We start from the raw sequence: 22,334 nt of genomic DNA, 5'->3' as shown, positions 1-22,334 counted from the left end.
ATCAAGGCAATAGTAAAGAGAGAGAGGGCAGGCAACGATGATTGTGAACCAGATTTTCTCTCGTAATTCCCCTGAAGACAATTTTTGAACCTTTCAAACCAAAGAGAGCTTATAGCATATAGCCTACTCATGTGCCCTGCACTTCACTAGCTACAGTTAGAGCCATGTATCTAGAAAGCCTTCTGTCACTGAAACAAAGCAGAGCCCCAGTAGTTCCCAATGACATCTGAAAGAATGTGTTCACTAAGTGAATGTAATTAGGCAACAAATAAAATCCCAGCTAGAACATAGTGTTTTGACTGGAGTTAAATTCTAGGAAGTAAAAACTATAATCCAGGCAGGGGCAAGGGCTATAGTGTATCAGCAACACAATCAAGTTGACAAGACTAGAGGCGTTCAGCACCCATGGGACCAACAGTGGGACAGGAATTCTTTATTGACCAAGCAGATGGTGTAAAATGCCGGTCACCTGTCAAACCATGAGCTCTTGTGCAGATTGTGACTTAGTCTGGTAATTTATAGACCTTGGAGAGGAGTAGGAAAGGATGTTTTGGGTTTATTTTTTTTAAAGAGCAATGGTTCTCAAGCTTTTTGTTTGTTTTTTTTTGTTTTGAGGCACAAAATGAGAAAATTCCATGGCACACCAAATAATAACCGCTTTAAAATGTTGTGATTTCAATGATTTTATTTGACTTTGATTTTCTTGACATTCAAACAAAGCGCGAAAAAGCCCGCCGGGGCTCATTCCACGGCAAGCCAGTGTACCTCGCCACATCTGTTGGAATGTGCACATTTTCGCCGCGGTTCACCACTTTGGGGCTTGATATGGGAACGAGTGCGTAGCCCATTGGCATATATTTTTCCTGTATAGCTCTTTATATGTATCGCTACAAAGGCTGCTTATCACAGTGGGAAACTAACAAGGACTTAAAGGGTAACTAAACACCAAACCCAAATCTGTGTAAAGCCTGACATCTAATTGTAAAAAGCATGCTACTGAAATTGACATCTGCTATTGGCTGATCTGCCAGGTGACATCACCCTCTATAGAGTACAACAGCTGGTGACATCACCTGGCACCAAAGATCAGCCAATAGCAGATGGCAATTTCAGTAGCATGTTTTTTACAATTAGATGTCAGGCTTTACACAGATTTGGTGTTTAGTTACTGTACGCCTTCTATTAAGTGAAATCTTCTAATGGGTTGGATTTGTAGAAAGTCATGTTATCGCTCTGTCTACCCCTGGGCCTTGCTTTGATGCTGTAAATTCTGGAGAATGTTTATTTTTCTATGGTTGTGTCATTGAACTGTCGTAGCATGTCTGTACTCTGCGGTTCTGTTAGCAGCAGCAGACATGGGGAAAAGTAGTAGTTAATGGGATACCTTGACATTTCTAATTTTAGCATTTTTAATCATTCCTAGTCTGTTATTTTCCTTCCACAGACACTTGTCCCTTGACGGGAAATCCCATTTTCAGCATTTGCCCCTCAACTACCCAAGAAATAGCATTTGTCATATAGCATTGAAATGAATGGGTACCCTAATAACAGCAAAATTAAAAAATGTCAAGGTATTGCTTGAACGACTACTGTATTATGTATCACCATGTGGTTTGGTCTGGATTCATGGACTGATTTTGTTTAGTTTTTACAAGATTCAAAGGTTGATTTTACTACAGTAAATTAAGTGCCAATTGTTAATATTTTCATGTAATAAAAATGTTTGGATTATGATGACGTGTGTGTTGATTTAAACAGCATCATCCCTTCTTTCTATGGCTAATCGCCCTGCCCCTCCCTGCTCTTCATATCTGTGGTACCTATGGTGACTTGTCACCATGCAGAGCCACCCTCAGTACACCGGCCATATGTTCAGTTTCCGAGCCACCTTGGGGTTTTCCCATGCAGCTCCGCTCCATCTTGCAGCTTCCTCCCATTCTGGCCAGTCTGCTTATGAAAACACGATCGGGTGAGGATTTGGATTTTTTCCCCTCCTGTCTTCCTCACTCCCTTCATCCCACTACAATCCAAAGTCTCCACTGTATTCGTCGACGGCGTGGAGAAACGTGAGGCTGTTCGGAAAGGTTGTCCTGTTCAAAGGAGAAGACCTCTTCTGTTCAGTGGTGGTTGGCAGCTTTTCAATAAGTTCAATGATGCAGGTTGTTGTTTCAACCCCTCATAACCATTTATAAACTCATTGATAGTAATATGCAAGTTGTCCTGACTGAAATTATTTAATTGAATTAATAACATTGGTCTTCTGCAGCTTATCAATGCTATGTAAAATTTAATAAGAAATAGATTTTGTCATTTTGCCTAGTAGGTTGCACTAGATAGTATATTCCTCTCCATAGCCTAGACACCATAATGTGTTTGCATTCATTCACAATAAAGTTTTACGTGAGTTATCTGTCTGAAATACACTTACCGTGCATTCACACTGGTAGCAACATGATCAGCAAGTCACCAGAAGTCCATTCATTTCCTGTAGAGCTGAAACTCAGCCAATGGGTGGCTTGTCAGCTGAGAAAAGCTGAACTTTTCTCATCAGATTTCCGCGCTTCCTTGTTGCCCTAGCAAAGTGATTTCGTTTCATGAAGTTGAAGTTGATTCCAGCTATTCAAAGCGTCCCAGTTCTCTACAACTATTAGTTGAAAGACTACAAGAATAAACGTCTCGTAAACATTGTTGGAGTTGCTCACAGTGTAAACGAAGGGTTATGAAGGGTCCCAAGATTTGCCATCTATTTGGAGTAAAGTGGCATGAAGTCTACTATTTTTCCACATCCCTGTCCCCCAGTTCTCATCCTTATACTGGCACAAAAAAAATCAGATTTTTAAGATCTGATATTTTCAAGACCACATCTAATTTTTCCTTATTTTGACAGCAACGAAAAGGCTAAATTTGTACCCACAAAGAGTTACATATCACATTTATTTGTCCTGTGTAAATGTAGGTGATATTGCCTCCAAATGCTGACCATGTGTCACAGCCTTCAGGCCAGAGTGTATTTACTTGCAAGCTCAACCAGTCGCACTATTACAACCCACATACAGCACCAAAAAAACAAGGCAAAAAAAACGAGAATACTAATTATGACACAACTCAATCAACTTTTTAATAATTATTAACAAGTATAGGTATGGATTTACACTCTTTTTTAAAACATTTTGTTCATAATTTCTGTTGTTTTGTTTTTTTGTTTGTTTTTTTTTTGTTCCCTTTATGTATTTTGTACATATTCCAGCTGGCGTGCAAGGCAAAGATAGACATGACGGTAGAAAATAAACTCTCCCCCGGGATGAGAAGGAAGCTTGGGTCATTGACATCACAGGGAGCCCAACTGGGGGGGGGCAGAGGGGCAGGGGAGGGGTTAACACATAGGCTACTCTTACAAAAGTGTGTCATTTTCAACAACGACCCTGAGTGTTTGTTAGAGAAAATATTCTTGCGTTACTTTTCAACACAACATGCGGTACTAATATTAGGGTGAGATCGATATATCGGTTTGCTGATATATACCGTCCTTTAATTCAAAATCGGATCTGGTCCAGTCAGTGTGCTCCACCTCTGATATGATGGATATGATGCAGTTTGATTAATTACATATTGATTATAGAATGGGTCAATACTACGCTGGTTGTCTATGGGAAGACCTGAACCTGACCGGAGTGACATGTTGTGTTGAAATGTAACATAGCGATGAACTACACTCGCAAACGTGTTGTAAAATGAAACACACTCCTTTTTTTTTTGAGAGTGTGCGGTGAGGATTTCCCGACCATGTATCTGATGTTCCGAGTAACATACAGTGAATGAGCAGGTGGGGTGGGTGGGGTGGGTGGGGTGGGGTGGGGGGGACACACTTCAACAGGGCACCTCGAACCTGGGACCTTCTACTTATGGGACTGACTTTCGACCCACTTGGCCTCCCCACCACTCCTTCCATACACATACATGCTACCATCGCGGTCCTCGCATTACCCTCCCAGTTTCTGATCTCAGTGATGTCACGGACCCCTTCCTTTACTTCCCTCCTAGGTTGTCTCTCCTCGGGTTAGTCCGTGTGTGTGTGTGTGTGTGTGTTATTCAGAGAGGGGGGGTTTCAGTTCTTTGGTCTGGTGGTTCTGCCTTCGCTATGTGCCGTTTAAAGACCGTCTCTCCCCTCTCCTGTGTGCCGATTCCCGGATCCGCCGTGGCTGGCGTTGTGCTAGGGCTTTTCTCTCGGGACGGGGGGGCCGCCGGGGGTTTCTCTAGGGTTTGGGACGGGGCCGGGGTTGTGCTTGGGGTCAGAGGGGGTTTTTCTAGGGGCTGGGTTGTGCTAGGGGACTTTTCTTGGCACGGCGAGGTCACCGGGGGTTTTTCTAGGGTTTTGGATGGGACTTGGGTTGTGCTGGGGGCCACCAGGGGTTTTTCTAGGGTTTGGGTCCGGGCTGGAGGCTTCTCCTGGGTGGGCGGAGCTTTCTCTAGGGCGGCTGGACTAAAGGATGGGGGTGGAGTTGTTTCTCCACGAGCCGGAGCGGTTGAGGTCGGGGCGGCGGGGGCCGAGCCCGGCGTTTCCTCCTTTCCCGGAGTCGGTTCGTCGGCATCGGCCGCCGTCTCGCCGCCTCCTGTCCTCCCTCTCCGCGCTTTCGTCTCGTCCCTCTTGACCTTCTCCTCCTCTTCCTGCTCCTCCTCGGTCTTCTTCTTCCCTGCTTCAGCGGCTGGGCGGTTGGAGGAGACACAAACAGAAGAAAGAACAGATTAAATAAAGAAAGTTATTGGCATGACAATGATAAGCATGCCCCTTCTCTCTCTCCTCTTTCCTCTTTCCCTCCTTACCTCTGTCACCACCCTCGGGTGCTTCCTCCCCGGTGGGCGGGTCTTCAGTGCAAGTGGGCAGGTCCCCTCGGTTGCCTCGGAGACGGATGGGCGACCTCTGTAACACTGCCTTCAGCTCTGAGAGAGAGAGAGAAAGAGAGGCTTGAGACTTGTAAGATTAAATTACATGAAACTTAATTGAGCCTTGTGAGGCAAATGATAATAATAATTATATAAATTAAAAAAAATACATTTCAAAGTATATTCACACGGCAGAATTGTGGCTCAGTTTGTTAGTCGGTGAACAAAATTTTCTGCACTAAAAATGACTTTTTTTGTATTAATTAAAACATAAACCAGAATTGGGTCAACAGTGTTTCAACAGGTGGTGCCATATTGCAATCATGGATTGGGGCGTTAAGACAATTAGTTAAATGATAATTAGTTAAATGATACAAGCCATAATTGCACACATACAAATTGTGTAATTGTACAATTTTTCCAAAGTTTGGATACCTCTTGGTACATCGAGCCTTCAGGGCCCCTAGACTCTAGAACGACCTGCATGAGGAGCTTAGACTAAATCTAGATCATCCTTTAAATCACTTCTTAAAACTCACCTGTATTATGCCTTTATGTAATGATCTTTGGTCTTTATGGTTTTACTTATATTTATTCCATTATTGGAGGGTTTATGAAATTAGAAAATTAATTAGAAAATCCAACATATGGAACTGGCATATATTGACAATTGCATAGCGTTGGTGGAGGTGCACTCTACCAAGTGCCATCTAGTTATTATTATTCTTATTATTACACACCTTGTGTCATGGCCAGAGCGTCCTCGTGGACGGACATGGCTCGGCGTTGTGGGAGGGGCTTCATGCGCGGGCGGGGCTTAGGAAGACTCTCTAGAGAAGTGCACGCACACACACACAGGCACACACATTAATGACAGAACACACTCATAGGTTAAAGGTACAAAGGTTCCAGCAGTGTTTTCTTATTCATTTTTAGTACAGAGATTTCATAGAGGCAGGTTCTAAGTGTTGTTTCTCCTTTCAATCAGTCTAACAACCTACCAGTTAACCCACAATGTCATACTATTTGTAAATGCTTTAAAACAACCACAGTTCATAAGGTAGACTATGAGGGTGGGGTAGGCTACAAGCTTTTTCAAGGTTTTTACTCTTACTTGTATTTATTTACACATACAGTACAGATACACAGTGACAGTCTGGCTCTATTTTATTTTACCTGTTTGGAAAATTATTCATCCAATGTTGGGTTTTCAAGGCAGATACCAAGACAGATATTTCTGGATTGAGGCTGCCGATAGCCAATTATTTTGTGCCAATATTTAATATAATTAAATTTGACCATTTTGATACCAAATAATTCCCAAAAATTTGTATTAGTATTCTGAGTTTCCCCTAGAATCCTATTCTTGTCAGGGTGTAAAAGCCTCTGAAACAACATTTAGACCATCATGGGACACTATAATTCTCCACTTAAATTCTGGATAATGATAATAATACAAAATAATAATATTGTATAAAACATTCATGCATAGATCTGTGGAATCAAAATGTCACATTAGAATCAATTCAGGTTACAGTCTTCCCATAGACAACCAGTGTAGTATTGATAAATTCTGCACTAAATATGTAATCAAAGAAACTGCATCATATCCATCATATCAGAGGTGAACCACACTGACTGGTCCAGATCTGATATTTAATAAATATGTGGGCAAACCAAAACCCTCATCCGGATCCGAAGTGGTTTCAAACGGGTCAAATAACAGTTACCGTCAGTGACTGATTGTGCTTTCTCAGAGCGGTCCTGTGCGCTGGGACCCCTCCGTGGTGACGGGGCTGGAGGAGGAACCTCTTTCCTGGGGGAGGGAGCCGAGGCCGCGCCCTGGAGATCCACATCCTGGCTTTCATTCTGAAGGTGAAGATCAGAACGTGAGTGGAGGGGAGTCCTGCTAGCTCAGTGGACCATGACACAAACTATATACTTGCAACGTCGTGAGCAGGGTTTGACCAATATGTGTTTTTGAAAGCCGATATGGATATTTTTGGTTTGAAGCTGCTGATAGATGATAATTTGTGTTGATATACAGTAGGGGCCTATTTGTAGAGCTGATCTCAGGCTCTGGAACTCCCTCCCCCGACACATTTGTCAGACATCATAACAACATTCAAATCTCACCTCAAAACCCACCTGTTTAAGCCGGCCTACTCACTGTGATATTTATGGTCCCTGCCCTTACTGTGTCATATCTGTCTGCTGTTGTGTTTAACGATTATGCGTTGTGCTTTTAACATTTTGTCTGACGGTTTTATGCTTTTAGTTACTGCTCTGTAAGGTGACCTTGAGTGTCTTGAAAGGCAGCCACAAATAAAATGATAATTATTATTATTACAGCAGTGACGCATAACTGCGCTGGTGTGCCATCATAGTGAGGCCTCAAAATTTACATCAGTTTCCCTGCTAATATTTCAAAACAAAAAACAAACATTATTTAGGCATTTTAGTCAAATACATTTGGACATGATAGAGATTACTACATGACAGAAGACACTGCAAGGGAGAGTGCTGTTAGATCCAATCACAGTTAAAAGAAAAACAAATTAGTCTCAGATCATGCGAAGGAAGGTGATTATGATGCTGCTGCAGTCTTGAAGTACATTTTTTTCTTTGCTGTATGAGATGGAGTAAAATAGCTTTACTCTGAGGTCACAGTATGTGTCTACTACAACAGCAGGTACAAGTTCAAACACTTGCATTGGATAAGAGATGTTATGTAACACCTCAAACACCTCCAAAATAATAATAGCTTACTTTGTGAGGATCGATAAAGAACAGATAGGATCGATAAAGTCTTTTTATCTCCTGCGCTGGGTTATGCTTATTGCCTTAAGGCCTGAAACGTGGCCAGCAAAATTTCTGACAATATATATATCTATATATATAGATATATATATCTAGCAACCTATTCAATCACTGTATTGGCTGAATACACTGATTGAACAGAAAACAGAATATACGCCGTTCCTTGCAGTGTTGTATTACCTGTGCGTGTGTTGGAGTCTCTCCCGCCTTCCCATCATGTGTGGGGGGTCTGGGCTGGACCCCCCCTGCCGTGCTGGTGGGGGGAGGAGCAGAGGAAGGGAGGTGCGGAGGGGGAGGACGACCTCCTCCTCCTGCAGGAGCAGGCGGGGTTGGGAGAGGAGGCTTGGCGGCGATGGCGGGTTTTGGCGGCAGGGGGCCGACGGGGCGCTCGGGGAGGACGGGTTTGGGGTGAAGGGGAGGGTCCAGATGGAGGGGGTCCAACACTCGCATGGGACGCCTGGTGTCTGGTGGAGAGAGACAGAGAAGAGCGGGAGTAAGATAAAAACGGGCCAGGATATTTGGATGGAAACCCAGCTAATGTCATCTGAATCTAATAAGATTACTGACTTGGAGTAATCCTGTTATTGATTTCAACTTTATGGAGGTAATCAGTGACCTGTAACTCATTTAAGATTGAGGTAGATAATACCTGATGAAGTGGACATGGTTCTGGGCTTCATAAATGTGGGAGGTGGTTCAGGTTTGTCCAGGATAGCACCTGAGAGAGAGAAAGATAAAAGCATTCACAAAGCTATTTTGCCATCACTTGAAATCTACTGAAGTGATTCTAATCAGATCAATTAAAACCAGGATTTCACTGGCGGTTTCTGTGTCATGGTGTTTGTCATTGTGCAGAGACAATGGACAACAAGGAGCTAACACAAGATCTTCCAGACACAGTGAGGACCATCATGAAGAAGAGCAGGAAATATGGCAGCAGCAGCACCTTGTCTAGATCAGACTGTTCCTCCAAGATGGACGACAAGGAGGAAGCTCATCAGGAAGCTACCAAGAGGCCAGCAGCTTTAAAACAACTGCAGGACTCCATGCACATCACAACCAAGAACATCTAGTCTGTCTTAATTATGGAAGAAGACAGTCTCCTAAAACCATGTGGGGAAAATGTCTTCTGGTGTGATGAAACCAAGGTAGGACTTTGGTCTTAATTCAGGGTTTGGTGCAGAGCCTGAAGAAGCCAGCAGCTACTGTTCAGCTTGTTGATGCAGCAGATAGTGGAGGCAATAAATAGCTCCAGATACCAAGATATTACGGGGAAAAATCCATTTCATCCTTCAACATGACAACAATCTGAGGCACACAGCCAAATGAACCAATGAATGGCTTAAAATCAGCATCCTGGAATGGACCAGTCAGAGCCTGGACCTCAATCCTATAGAAAATCTGTGGACTGAAGTTCTGAACAGAAGGTATTTCCATCTGTGTGACCCCCCACCTCTCCCATTCACACCATAGAAATACACTACTAGTGTTCTATAATCATAAAAACACATTCAACGGTAGACAAAGGGTTGAAGACAGGGCATGTCCCTTGAGCACAGCTGCCTGGACAGACATTATTTATAGTCCGTCCACTGCTGATCATTGAAGAAGATACATCCAGATCATTTTGCAGGGACAGAGAAGGTCACAGACTAAAACCATGCCTTTCCATTGGGTGTAAGCAGCATGGACACATATTTATCTTCGTTGTGAGATGAACAACTGGTATCTCCAGAAAGCCCATTCTTCAAAGGAGAGAGAGAGAGAGAGAGAGAGAGAGAGAGAGAGAGAGAGAGAGAGAGAGAGGTCAGCGGGCTAACAATACCACAGTATACCCAGTGGATGGCTGCAGTGTCCACAGACAGTCAGCAGGGAGAGACAGAGGAGCTGACACTGTGACCCCTGACCTCTCATCATCCCCACTCTCACACACACACACACACAGTTGCCTTACCCTCAGAGTTGGCCTTTCTCAGCTCCTCCTCTTTATTCTACAAACAGACAGATTAAACAGCATTAAACTAAAACACATTTGATCTGGACAACACAGAATGCAATTTGCTGGCTGAGGAAGCACTTCAACGCTTGAAATGTATCGCTGCTGTCGCCGCTGTACTTTGTAGTCTACATGTAGAACCAATTCCATGTTTGTGTTTGCTTCACAGCGCTGTTAAAACGGTGTGCAGTTTCAGCCTATTAAGCTTTTTCACGGTCTGTACTGAAGTGCCTTCCGCTCTCTCTTTTGGTATTTTGAACTGGTGGCCTGTTGGAAGCCTGTTGGATTTTTCACCACTAAAGGCCACTAAAACACGCATTCAGCGGTCGGCGTCTGTCTTAAAAACTGGAACACCTATGTTAAAACACAGATAAAACCTGTGCTTTTCAGACTTCCTTTCAATTACAGCCAGGCAGATAAGACGGAGTTAAGCTCAGGTTAATCCTCCCAAAACTCCCCACTAATAAGATTGGGATGTCCACAGCTATTTTGCTCGGGTATCAGCTTAATTTATCCATTTAACATCGTACATTATGCCTATTATGTTGTAGATAGGAGGCTGTGTATCACATTAACATCTGATGCAAGGTCTAAATCTGCACTATGCTTGAATATTAAATCCATGGACTTTGACTATTAGATCATTTATCTGATGATACCTGTGTTGTATTAGAGTCAATTCAGGTTAAGGTCTTCCCATAGACAACCAGTGTATTGATCAATTCTACAATAAATATGTAATCAATCAAACTGCATCATATACATCATATCAGAGGTGGAGTATTTCTAATAAAAGGACAATATCCGCAAACCCATATATTGTCTAACCCTATTGTCTACCCAAATATATTGTGTGCATTTACACACACACACACACACACACACACACACCCTACCTGGTTTGTCTTGGTGTCAGCAGGTGGTGTTTTGGCCACACCCATTCTGTGTAGCATCACCTGAAGCCTCTGTTCAAAACTAGATGTGCTCTCTGATGCATGCTTCTGGAAGAATATACACACACATTTTAGTACATATGTACATGCACGCACACACACACACACACACACACACACACACACACACACGCGCACCCACACATTCACACGTAATCACAAATAGACAAGGAACACAGAAAAGCACCAGCAGTGAACTTTTTATTGAAGAACTTTTTTTGCAGAGCTATACCTAAAAAACAGAAATTAGCCTCTTAAAGTAACGCCTTGAAGAAGTGTTGGACGTCCCAAACCTTTTACAAATTAATGAAAACAAATCAAAAATAGTACAGTTTGACTCCCATAATACTCCCATAATCTCATAAAATGTAAACTAGAAGGGCACTCGGAGAGCGCAGACCTCCGCCAAGGTTCGTGCTATTATTGCTTGTTCGTGAGTCGGATCCGGATCCGCTCCAAAATTTAATGGGTTCTTCCTTGGCCCATGCTACACCCTACCGAAGTTTCATGAAAATCGGGCCAGTAGTTTTTCCGTAATCCTGCTAACAGACAAACAAACAAACAAACAAACAAACAAACGGCAGCGAAAACATAACCTCCTTGGAGGAGGTAATCAAATGACAGTAAAATTGGCGCTCTGTGTGATGCTGAGCTAATATTTGATGTTCAGATACAGAAAGTGTACAGTCCTGTTTTGTTCAGTTAAGAACCTTATCTAAAATTAAGCTGTTTTCATCATTCAGCAATCTGGACTTTTATTTCCTCTCACCCAGACGACTGCAACTCTCTTTATTGCTGCCTAAATCAAAAGCCTCCAGTGTCTCCAGCCTGTACAGAATGCAGCAGCCAGGATTTTAACTGGTGCTGACAGAAGAAATCACATCACCCTAATTCTGGCGTCACTTCAGTGCTTACCTGCTAGTTTCAGAATGAAGATATTGCTGATCACTTTTAAAGCACAGAACAGGGGCCTTCTGCTCATGTTGAAATCCAGATTTAAGACTAAAGGAGACCAGATCTTCTGGTCATTTTCAAATCTAGACTTAAGACTAAAGGAGACCGGGCCTTCTGGTCATGTTTTAATCCAGACTCAAGACTAAAGGAGACTCGATCTTCTGGTCATGTTTAAGTCTAGATTTAAGACTAAAGGAGACCGGGCCTTCTGGTCATGTTTAAATCTAGACTTAAGACTAAAGGAGACCGGGCCTTCTGGTCATGTTTAAATCTAGACTTAAGACTAAAGGAGACTAGATCTTCTGGTCATGTTTAATTCTAGACTTAAGACTAAAGGAGACTAGATCTTCTGGTCATGTTTAAATCTAGACTTAAGACTAAAGGAGACTAGATCTTCTGGTCATGTTTAAATCTAGACTAAAGACTAAAGGAGACCGGGTTCTGGTCATGTTTAAATCCAGACTCAAGACTAAAGGAGACTAGATCTTCTGGTTATGTTTAAATCTAGATTTAAGACTAAAGGAGACTGGTCATTTTTAAATCTAGACTTAAGACTGAAGGAGACTAGATCTTCTGGTCATGTTTAAATCTAGATTTATGACTAAAGAAGACTAGATTTTCTAGTCATTTTTTAATCTAGACATCAGACTAAAGGAGACCGGGCTGTCTGGCCAAAGTGACCTTTAAAAATAACCATATTTGCATATTTTCACCTCCTTACAAACCAGGTATTTGAACATTTTCAACGTCTGTGGTTCAGTAGAAGCCATAAAATGATTCATTTGTCACTCCATGCATTTTGGATGGTTCTGAGTGGAGTAAAAGTCACCCTACTCTTTTCTTTCTCATTCTCCACTGCTTGGAATTCACCATAAACTGTAGTGGTATAATATCGTGCTGCACAGACACCAGCAGCAAGCTAAAGACCAGCACTGTCAGTACTGCCCTGTCAGCAATAGGAGAGACTGGATATTTCCGTACTTAAAGAAAAATCCGCCCTCAGATCCTCTTACACTGTTAGATCTCATCATTTATTTTGTGATGAAGTGTTGTAATTAACTTTTTTGGTGTACCCACTTTCCCTCAACCTGCCTCGTCTACTTCTACTTCAGTTAGTGATTTACTACATTTCCCAGAATGCCTTTTGCTGTTTATTTTGAGACCAGACATGAACAATTCAGGCTGCCTCTGTGATCTTAGTTTACCGTATATCAGTGGTACACAAATTAATGAAAGTTGAATGTTTTCTTTAGATAATAGTAGATTGTGTACTCAGTGATGATTTGAGTGATGACATCACCAGAAAACAGATTTTAAAATGCTTAAAATACTCTGAGTTACTCTGAATGAAAACTAACTTAGTAAAGTAACTAGTTAATATTTAGGGGAAGTAACTAGTTCGTTTCAAAAGTAACTTTACACCACACTGGTTAAATGTGTCCAGTCGAGAAAAAGTGAGAGTCACCCCTTACGTCTTGTGGTTGCATTGCACTGTGGTCTATTGAGGCTACTGTCAGTAGAGAAATTGGTCTCTCGCCTCTTCTACGATGGATTTCTCCCTCTAGAAAGAAGCTCTTGCTCTTTGATTCTGAGGGACTGAAACCAAAACCTGACGTTTTCTGTTGATGTTTTACTAGGGGTGTCACGATTTCGATTCTAAATCGAAAATCGATCGAAATGAGCATTCAATTTCGACCTTCGAAATCACAAGCAGGTTCGCGATTCTCCCAGTATTTTTTTTCTCTCCACCCCTGCCTACTTGCAGGCATCTGAAGAAAAAAAAACAACATTTCAATGACGACACAGCGTAGCTGCTAGAGAGCGCCCGTTCTATATTTCACTACAGCGCCCAAGAGCGCCCGTCATTTTTAAATCGTTTAAAATGTACCAAAAACTGAAAATCAAGTTATCAGCTTTGTTTTATATATACTTCAAGTTGTCATCGATGAACCAGAACCAGAAAATACTGTATATCTGGTGACACTGAGACGTTTGATTTTCCCCGGGTTTAGTCGTCCTCCACCGGTAAAAATGGCTTCGCCGGCTAAGCGTCACGTTTTTAAAACCTTCTGGAAGCTGTCAGATTGCGCTGTGAGACAGAACCTGACCCGCCGTATGTAGTGGAAAGTTACGAAGACATTGTGAGTTGAAGTCTTTTGATCGAAATCGCTTGTTCTTGCTCGATAAAACAAGACACAAGATCACTTAGGATGGATTTTTCCTGTAACTGTGCATGTTCTACTGTTAGCTGGGTGTGTGCTGGCTATGTTGTTTGCTACAACATCAGGCTTCATCCCCATCAGGGACCTTCCCTCCCTCTTATTGGATTACCTTATTGTCTGTGTGTACAGCATATTGTTATTCAATTACTCACCTTACTATGTGCGTTATCCTTGTCTTCAGGCTCTAATCCAGTCAACAGTATGAGACTCTGGCTCTTGCCCTCCCTCAGTGACCTCTTGGTGACTTTCAGCCTCCTCTCTCCGTGTGGCGTCCCTCCTCCCATCGCTTTCTCTTTCTCCTGCTCCGCTGGTGACATCATCACAGGAGGAGTGGCCATGGGACCGGGGGCGTGGCCTGGCCGCGCCGGAAGCGAGCTCGCCGCCTCCTCTTCCGGGTTGGAGAGCGCGAGGTCGGGGGCGGCGGCGGTGGGGGAGGGGGGAGCGGCCTCACTGGGAGGCGTCGTCGCGGCCACCGCCACGGCGGGGGGCGCCATCTTGTCCCTCCTGTCGCCTGGGAGATGGGGGCCGGCGGCGGCGGTTCCTTCTGTGACGGCGGCATCGTTAGAAACGTTAACATCCTCCACTGACCTTGTCCCTCTCTCCTTCTCTCTCTCCTTCTCCCTCTCCCTCTCCCTCTCTCTCTCCCTCTCTTTGGCCTCGCGGAGGGGTCGGATGAGGTCCGCGATGGAGGTCCTTTTGACCTTCGCCCCCTCTCCTCCTCCTCCCTCTCCCCCTCCTGCCTTGGAGGCCCGGCCGGCGCGAGCCCTCTTGAAGGCGAAGAAGTCGCCAAACTTTTTCTTGATGTTTTTGGAGGGAGGTGCGGAGGTGGTGGTGGTGGTAGTGGTGGTGGAGGTGGAGGAGGTGATGGTGGGGGGAGTCACGGATGAAGAAGGGGATGTAACATTAGCAGGCGTGAAGGATGTGTTACTAGATGGGACAGAGGAAGGGGTGACGGTGGAAGTGGTGGAGGAGGAGGTGATATTGTCAGACGAAGAGGAAAAGGGGGTCAGGGCGGAGGGGGTGGAGCTTGACTCTGAGGGAGTGGCTTGGGCAGGGTTTGACTCCTCCCACCGGCCTTTTCTGCAGCAGGGAGACAGCAGAAAGAGCAACAGACAAGAAGAGGCGCTCAGTACTACAACTAATACTACAGGACCAAACAGACATGCTCAGTAGAAGTACACAACTAGAAAAGACATGCAAACAGCACACAGAGCAAACCTCTCAGCAGTGTTACCCAGAGCCACCTATAGACAGACTTTGCCCTATGCACACCATGGTGCTGCCTTTACACGGGCAGTTGGCAATCACTTTTCCCCAACTGGATCTATTTTGACTGAAGCAAATCATCCAGTAGTGTCCATCATCATTGCTGTCAACTACCACTTTTTTCTCCTCACATTATAGCCTGAATTAAATCTTCTTTAATATTTAATGAGTCAAAAGACTCAAAGTAATTCACAGAGACATTTGGTAAAGTTTAGGCTTCTTTTCTGATATAAGTTTTGGGCTATTGAGATGCCAGCATGTCATACTTGTATAGATACAGTCTGCGTTTTATATTTCTTTGCTCACCCTAAGATTTGCAGTGCCATTATACGCTATTGGAAAGACACCAAGTAAATGTAAAGTGTTTTTTGTGCTATACTACACTACTTTTTGAAGCATCAACTATTGACATAGTTACGATTGATTTTGGAAAGCCGCATGTGGCTTGTGAGCCGTGCATTGAGAACCAGGACTCTAGTATTGCAGTAGTACTATTCTAGTAGTATTGACTGACAATGTTGTCCATAACACCCAATGGCGAGATGTTCAACAGTATAAAAGTCAGCTGACATACTGTACAATCACTAGCTACTTAGTAACGGCCATTTGTCAGACTGAACCAAGAGGTACAGCTAGCTACAAGCTTGTTGCTAGCCATGCCCAAGGAACCTATAAAGAAGGAAAAGTCAGATACATCAGAGTCATGGGCGTTTTTTGGAAACAAACTCTAAACCTACAGTACAATTTTTGTTGTAGCTAGTAAATAATAACATTAGCGTTGTATGTTATTATTTACTAGCTAATATGTTATTATTTACTAGCTAATTATTTACTAGCTATGAGGGCGTTCTCATAGTAAATTTTGATTGGGAAATGTGTTTTTCGGACCAGTTTAAGCAAATAACATTAACTTTGCTAGAGTTTATTCTGTAGGGTAACATCAAATAAATAAATAAAGAAACTGTAATCTCACACAGTTAGCCTACTGTTTGCTAATTAGCATGAATGTTCTTAAATAGTACCCACCAATATCTTTACCAGCTAGCGGTAGTTAGCATAAAGTTAGCATAAAGATGATTGGGCATGCTGCAGTGCCAAAAGTTAACTTGGTGTCATTGCCAAGGTAGAACACATTTGAAACTGGCTTCAAAAACTAAGGTATGGACTTCACATCACTACGCTACAAATTGTGCTGTAGGCTTTAGAGTTTTGTCCCCAGTTAGCGCTCACGTGCATGGCTCTGGCATATCTGACTTTTCCTTCTTTATAGGTTCCATGGCCAACAATGCTTAAGAGTCAGTTTAGCTGAGGAACAAATATAGAAGTTTAAGATGGGTTCTGAATACAGACTGATTCACAACAGTTGCAGTTCCAATACAATCTGCTGACAAGCCACAATGACTCAAATATTACTGCATGTGGTCTTGCAATTCTGGAATGTGACATAGTACTGTGTTCTGGAGTATTTACCATGTTAACCCACCATACAACGTTATTCTCTTGGTGATTATTGCTAAATGGTTTCAAATAGACTCTGTGTCTATAACACATGAAAGTTTCAAACTCCTTTTTGAGAAATAGGCTGTTTCACCGTCAGGCACTGAGGTTTCCATGACAACTACTACAAAATAACTTCCAATCTGGCATAAAACATTGCACCACTGTTGTCATTATGGACCGCTCTGTCTGTGGTTTCTTCCAGCAGACCGGAGATGGTCTGTCCATTTCCAAGGCTGTTTACACTCTTGTACCTTTGATTTTTGTACGATTTTCTTAAAGGAATACTTCACCAAAAAATTACAATTCTGTCATTATCCAGTTGAAACACAGACCTATGCATAGCAGTGTAAACACGGAAGTGGGGAAGATTCACATGAACATGCGAGCTCTGGGTTCCGCGCAATCGTGAACATTTTCGAAGATTTCGAAGATTTAATGTGTAATGACAGGTCTTTTCCACTCAATGTGCGAGCGTTTGGCTTCAGGAGACTTGGATAATGCTGAACGAGCTGTATGGAGTCATTTTATGGTCATTTTTTGCTCTTTTTGGAACCAGTCCCCACTGACTTCAGTTGTTTCGGAGAAGGCTGCTACGGAGTTGTGCTGGCAACCTCCTTGTGTGTTTTATGGACTAACAACTGGCATGAGGGTGAGTAGATAATAACAGAATTTTCATTTTTGGGTGAACTATTCCTTTTAAGTTTCAAAATGCAAACATTTAGTTCAGCCATTTATCTTGTCTGGCACATTCTAGGACCGACTGAATGAGTGAAACCACATAGAGTCCAGCTATTTAGAAACCTCTACGCTACTCATGAACGACCAAAATACGCCCTGAACTTAAGTGACGTTAAAATCACCGTGAGACATGTCAGCTCTATGCGGTGCGGACAGGGAGTGTGTTTACTTTGCTCTGCTGCTGGAAGACTAGAGGGAAAAGAGAGTGTGTGTTCAGTGTTGCCGTGTCTGGATTCTGTTCGGTACATACACAGTCCTAACAGTACATTAACCGACTGTAGCATGCAGCATGTGAAATACATCAACATGCTAAACGGCTACATAATGATATGCGTATTAACGTCATGCAGTCGCAAAGCATTGTAGGTCATTTTTTACTCATAATTTCTGGCTAGTAAGCCTGAAAGGAGCATAATATCTTGGGAAAATATTGCCTTCTAAATAACGTTGTATTCAGTGTGCTGATAGCTCTTATTGAGGCAGGTACTTAACAGAATTCAGACAGGGTATGTGTGTGTGTATGGTGTTACACTATAGGGACACAGGGGTTGTCAAACAGTACATAAAATTTAGCATGCAATCTACTCAGATAATACATCTACCAGGCTTACGTCGGACCCCCATTCACACGCATGTTCTTCAAGTTTTGGTACATTTGGGAGTTCTGGCCTTCTTGTTTGTGTTCTCAACAGAAGAATCCCTCTGTTCATTCACCAGATAATTACTGTGTGTGTAGTCAGAGCTTCAAAAACCAAACCAAACAATAAAACAAGGTGTGTATAGGCAATTTTATAATTAGAAAATATGGATGTTGGTGAAAATGTTCTTAATAAGCACCAAAATACTGTAGTTTGTATGCTCCGTTTGTGCATGAGTCCCAGGAAAAGCTGCTTTTTATCTGGTTATTGTCTTGTGTGAGGGAGTCCACATGGTCAATGTGTGTGTGTGTGTGTGTGTGTGTGTGTGTGTGTGTGTGTGTGTGTGTGTGTCAGTTTTTCTCTGTTTGTGTGAAACACAGATATGCTAATGAAAGCTTGTGTGTTTGCAAGTATGAGCATGTGCATACTTGACAAAGACAAAGACAGAAAGAGGGAAAGCGAGAGAGAGAGATTGTGTGTGTGTGTGTGTGTGTGTGTGTGTATGTGTGTGTGCACGCGCGTTAACTCACAGTGCATAATCAGGGATGATTTTCTTGGTGAAGAACTCCTCTACTCCTTCATCCACTCTGCCCATCCCCTCATTGGTCTCATTCTCTGTCTCTGACACCGGCTCCTGCAACAGAAAACACAACACTTTGACAACATGTACACATTCACTTTGCCTTTGTATCAAGAGCTCAGTCAAGCCATTTGAAAAGAGGGAAAAAAGAAGGGGAGAAAACATCAGCGCCAAACACTACCTACCCATTCTGTTTGTAAGTGAAATAAATACGTTGTGTGGTGCTGATGAATGAGTATTTACTGTGGCGGTTCTCCATTGGAAATCAACACACACAAATCACAAACAGGATAATAGTTGTTCTTTGGAAGCTTTATACTCACACTATTATTGAAGTTCACTGCAAGCCAAGAATGCACTGATTTGTGTACACACTAATTTGTGTGTGTGTGTGTGTGTGTCTGTGTCTGTGTGTGTGGTCACATCTGTATCTCTGGTCCCTTGAGAAAACATTACCATACCACATATACACGCACACACACACACACACACACACACACACACACACACACACACTTCCATCCAGCTCCACAATGTTAATTAATCAAGATTAATGCTCAATAAATCCTGTGTAATGCTTATTGATTACTCTATCTATCAAATGCATGGAAAAACATTGCACTATTTCTCTCACTCTCTCTCTCTCTCTCTCGACCTATCGGCTGCGGCTCCTCGCTGCCGTGGCAACCGTATGCAAATGAGGCCGCTGGGTCCACGCGGCATGGAGAACGGGATTATACATCATTCAACGCTGCTCAGCCAATCGGAGAGCGGCCTCTCACATCACTCCACTTCATCAACGGGAATGAAAAAAAAAACGCACACATGCGCGAATATACTCGTTATACACACATTAAGACACATTCAATGTAGTATATGTGTATATTGCATGCAAATCTATTGTACACTTGGACATACATGCAAAGATGAGTCTATTGAAACCTATTCTGAAGCTCTAACAGCATCCTTGTGCAACTAGAACATCCCAAAAAACACTACATGGTATCTTTGGGTTCAAATATTCCTTTAGGTGGAATCAGTGCCCGTTTTCTGCAGCAGCCATGTTGGCTCCACAGTCCTGCTCCGCGGCTGTTGCTAAGTAACTGGTGATTCCTTGCCTGTATATCTCCCCATAGTGATGTCATGGAGGACAGCGGTAGAGTATTTTTATCTAACGCTTGCCTTCACCTTCGAACATCAGCTGAAAAACCATTGGACATTATTTTACGGTCAACCTCATTTGTGGTTTAAAAGTCTGATGATCAGTTCATTAAGTTCTCCCATCCTTCATCACACTTCAAAACACTCCAGCCCGGCCAAAAACTCGATCTATGGCCCTGGGTAGACCTAGCTGTCATCATCCACATTCTGCCCGGTGAGGAATCTGGCAGTAGCCCAGACTAAGTAATATAAACCAGGGGCTAGCAAGCTACTGACATGCCATTCCCCTGATCTCCCCTCAAAATGCCCTCTGTAAACCATACATTCTATGGAGAGTAGTGCAGATGCTGTGAAATTGAGAGTAGAGAAGCAGAAAGCAAACTATCTGATGTTCATTTCCCACCCTGCTAAAACGACCTGAAAAGTGTACAAATCACTTGCAGGATTAGATAAATTAAAAACCCCATGTAACCATAGGAACATGTAACCATTCAGCCCATTTATATACTGTATGTACCAACCTGATCTAAGAACAGGTATTGAAAACTAGCTAACATGCTAGAAGGATGCGGTTTGCCATATATCATTGTGGTTGTATCTGCCCTTTTAAAAGCAAAACCTTCAATATAGAGTTTTACTCACAGTTTAGGATGCTCTATGCAACTGCAGACTCAATGCAGATGCAGGCTGTGAAGTTTAAAAGGGACCTGCAAGAAGTGCTGCTGTGGACTAAGCAATAAGTAGCTCCAGTTCAGGACAGTTGTCATGTGTAAGCACTATTCTAACTGGGTCAAGCCCACTCTGCATAATCTCACATATATTATAGTTGCAATTGTTATTACTATGGCTTGGCTACCAAGTCTTTTTCTAACCCTTTAAAGGAAGATGCTTGTGTTTCTCACGCTCATTTATCCAGTGTGTTTCCTTTACTACACCTCTATTTCACATTGTATGCTGCACTGAATGATGTAGTTGGGGCAATGTTGAGATTAAGTGCATACCACCCAGCACCAGTCTGCCACCAGGACATGAGGCATAGGGCTGTGATAGAACTGGCAGTACATTCAGAAAACGACTGTCACACCTGGGGCTACAATGGCAGGAGAGCAGGACTGTCACATTTAGTGGCAGGACAGCAGGAGGAGTCACATTTAGTGGCAGGACAGTAGCAAGACCGTCACATTTAGTGGCAGGACAGTCACATTTACATTACATTACGTCATTTAGCAGACGCTTTTGTCCAAAGCGACTTACAATACGTGCATTTTGTCAACAGTAGTGAAACCAACTGTATCACAGTCTTCATCAGCTAAGTCTTTTAATAGGAATAAGTAGCATTCGTTGAATCTTTTTTATTTTTTTAAGAAGGGGTAGAAGATTGTTACACGATAGGTTAGTTCAAGAGGGGTCCAGGTGTAACCTGAAGAGATGTGTCTTTAGTCTCTGCCGAAAGATTGGCAGTGATTCGGCCGTGCTGACAGAAGGGAGGAGCTCGTTCCACCATTGTGGCGCCAGGGATGAGAAGAGTCGCGACCGGGATGAGCGACTTCTGAGCCCACGTAGCGATGGAGGGGCGAGGCGACCTGCAAGGGTGGAGGAGCGCAGGGAACAAGGCGAGGTTTGGAACCTGACCATAGATTGCAGATAGGGAGGGGCATTCTGATGTACTGCTCTGTAGGCGAGTACCAGGGTCTTGAATTTGATGCGTGCAGAGATAGGAAGCCAGTGAAGCGACCGGAAGAGGGGAGTGACGTGAGAGAATTTTGGTTGGTTGAACAGCAGACGGGCTGCAGCGTTCTGAATGTGCTGTAAAGGTCTGATGGCAGAGGCAGGTAGCCCGGCCAGAAGAACGCTGCAGGAGTCCAGGCGGGAGATGACAAGTGCCTGGACCAGGAGTTGTGCCGCCTCCCTCCTAAGAAACGGGCGAATTTTGCGGATGTTATAGAGGGAGAACCTACAGGAGCGGGTTGTCGCTGCAATGTAGGCAGAGCAGGACAGCTGGTTGTCCAGGATCACCCCGAGGTTCTTGGCAGTCTGAGACGGCAACACAGTGGTGTTCTCAGTGGAGATGGATGTCTGTGAGAGGGCAATCTTTCCCTGGGAGAAAGAATAGCTCCGCCTTGTCAAGATTGAGCTTAAGGTGGTACAGACATCCAGGCACTGATGTCTTTGAGACATGTGGAGATGCGCCCAACAATTTGTGTTTCTGAGGGAGCAAAGGAAAGGTGGCAGGACAGTCACATTTAGTGGCAGGACAGTAGCGGTATGCCAGCCACCTAGTGGTACAAGACTGCAATTACACAGTGCAGGATGGAAAATGATTTTATCCCAACTGCATGCATTCCTCCTGGGTTTAATTTGATCCACAGCCCGTTTCTAGCCTCTCCCCCTCTACACTTCCCACCGTCAGAGTCCAGCACTGGCTTCTCTCTGTGTCCTTGTCTCTATCGTTCTTCTCTTTCTATCTCTCTCTTCCATACAGAGACAATAATGTGCTTTTCTCTCTCTGCCACCCCCTTTATAGCCACCTGTCTCTATGCTCTACGTGCCAACATGGCACTTTGTCACACATGATTATTGGCACACAGACTCTCTCTCTCTCCCTCTCTCTCTCTCTCTCTCTCT

General features: G+C 43.4%; 1 protein-coding gene across 1 annotated transcript in view; it reads right to left on the bottom strand.

The window, feature by feature from the left end:
• Positions 1-3,093: 3,093 nt before the first annotated feature.
• The window catches only part of carmil2 (capping protein regulator and myosin 1 linker 2), a 73,792-nt gene continuing 54,551 nt past the window's right edge, over positions 3,094-22,334 (bottom strand). The window contains exons 32-41 of the mRNA XM_078282991.1: positions 18,499-18,602; positions 13,979-14,906; positions 10,594-10,698; positions 9,656-9,692; positions 8,351-8,419; positions 7,882-8,165; positions 6,612-6,750; positions 5,622-5,711; positions 4,822-4,938; positions 3,094-4,703 (exon numbers count right to left, since the gene is read on the bottom strand). Coding sequence (XP_078139117.1) covers positions 4,090-4,703; positions 4,822-4,938; positions 5,622-5,711; positions 6,612-6,750; positions 7,882-8,165; positions 8,351-8,419; positions 9,656-9,692; positions 10,594-10,698; positions 13,979-14,906; positions 18,499-18,602 — 2,487 coding nt within the window. The 3' untranslated portion in view covers positions 3,094-4,089. The remainder of the gene's footprint in view (positions 4,704-4,821; positions 4,939-5,621; positions 5,712-6,611; positions 6,751-7,881; positions 8,166-8,350; positions 8,420-9,655; positions 9,693-10,593; positions 10,699-13,978; positions 14,907-18,498; positions 18,603-22,334) is intronic.

This window comes from Centroberyx gerrardi, chromosome 4, assembly GCF_048128805.1.
Source record: "Centroberyx gerrardi isolate f3 chromosome 4, fCenGer3.hap1.cur.20231027, whole genome shotgun sequence".
NCBI lineage: Eukaryota > Metazoa > Chordata > Actinopteri > Beryciformes > Berycidae > Centroberyx > Centroberyx gerrardi.
The sequence above is the reverse complement of the archived record's forward strand: the minus strand, read 5'-3'. Positions and strand labels throughout refer to the sequence as shown.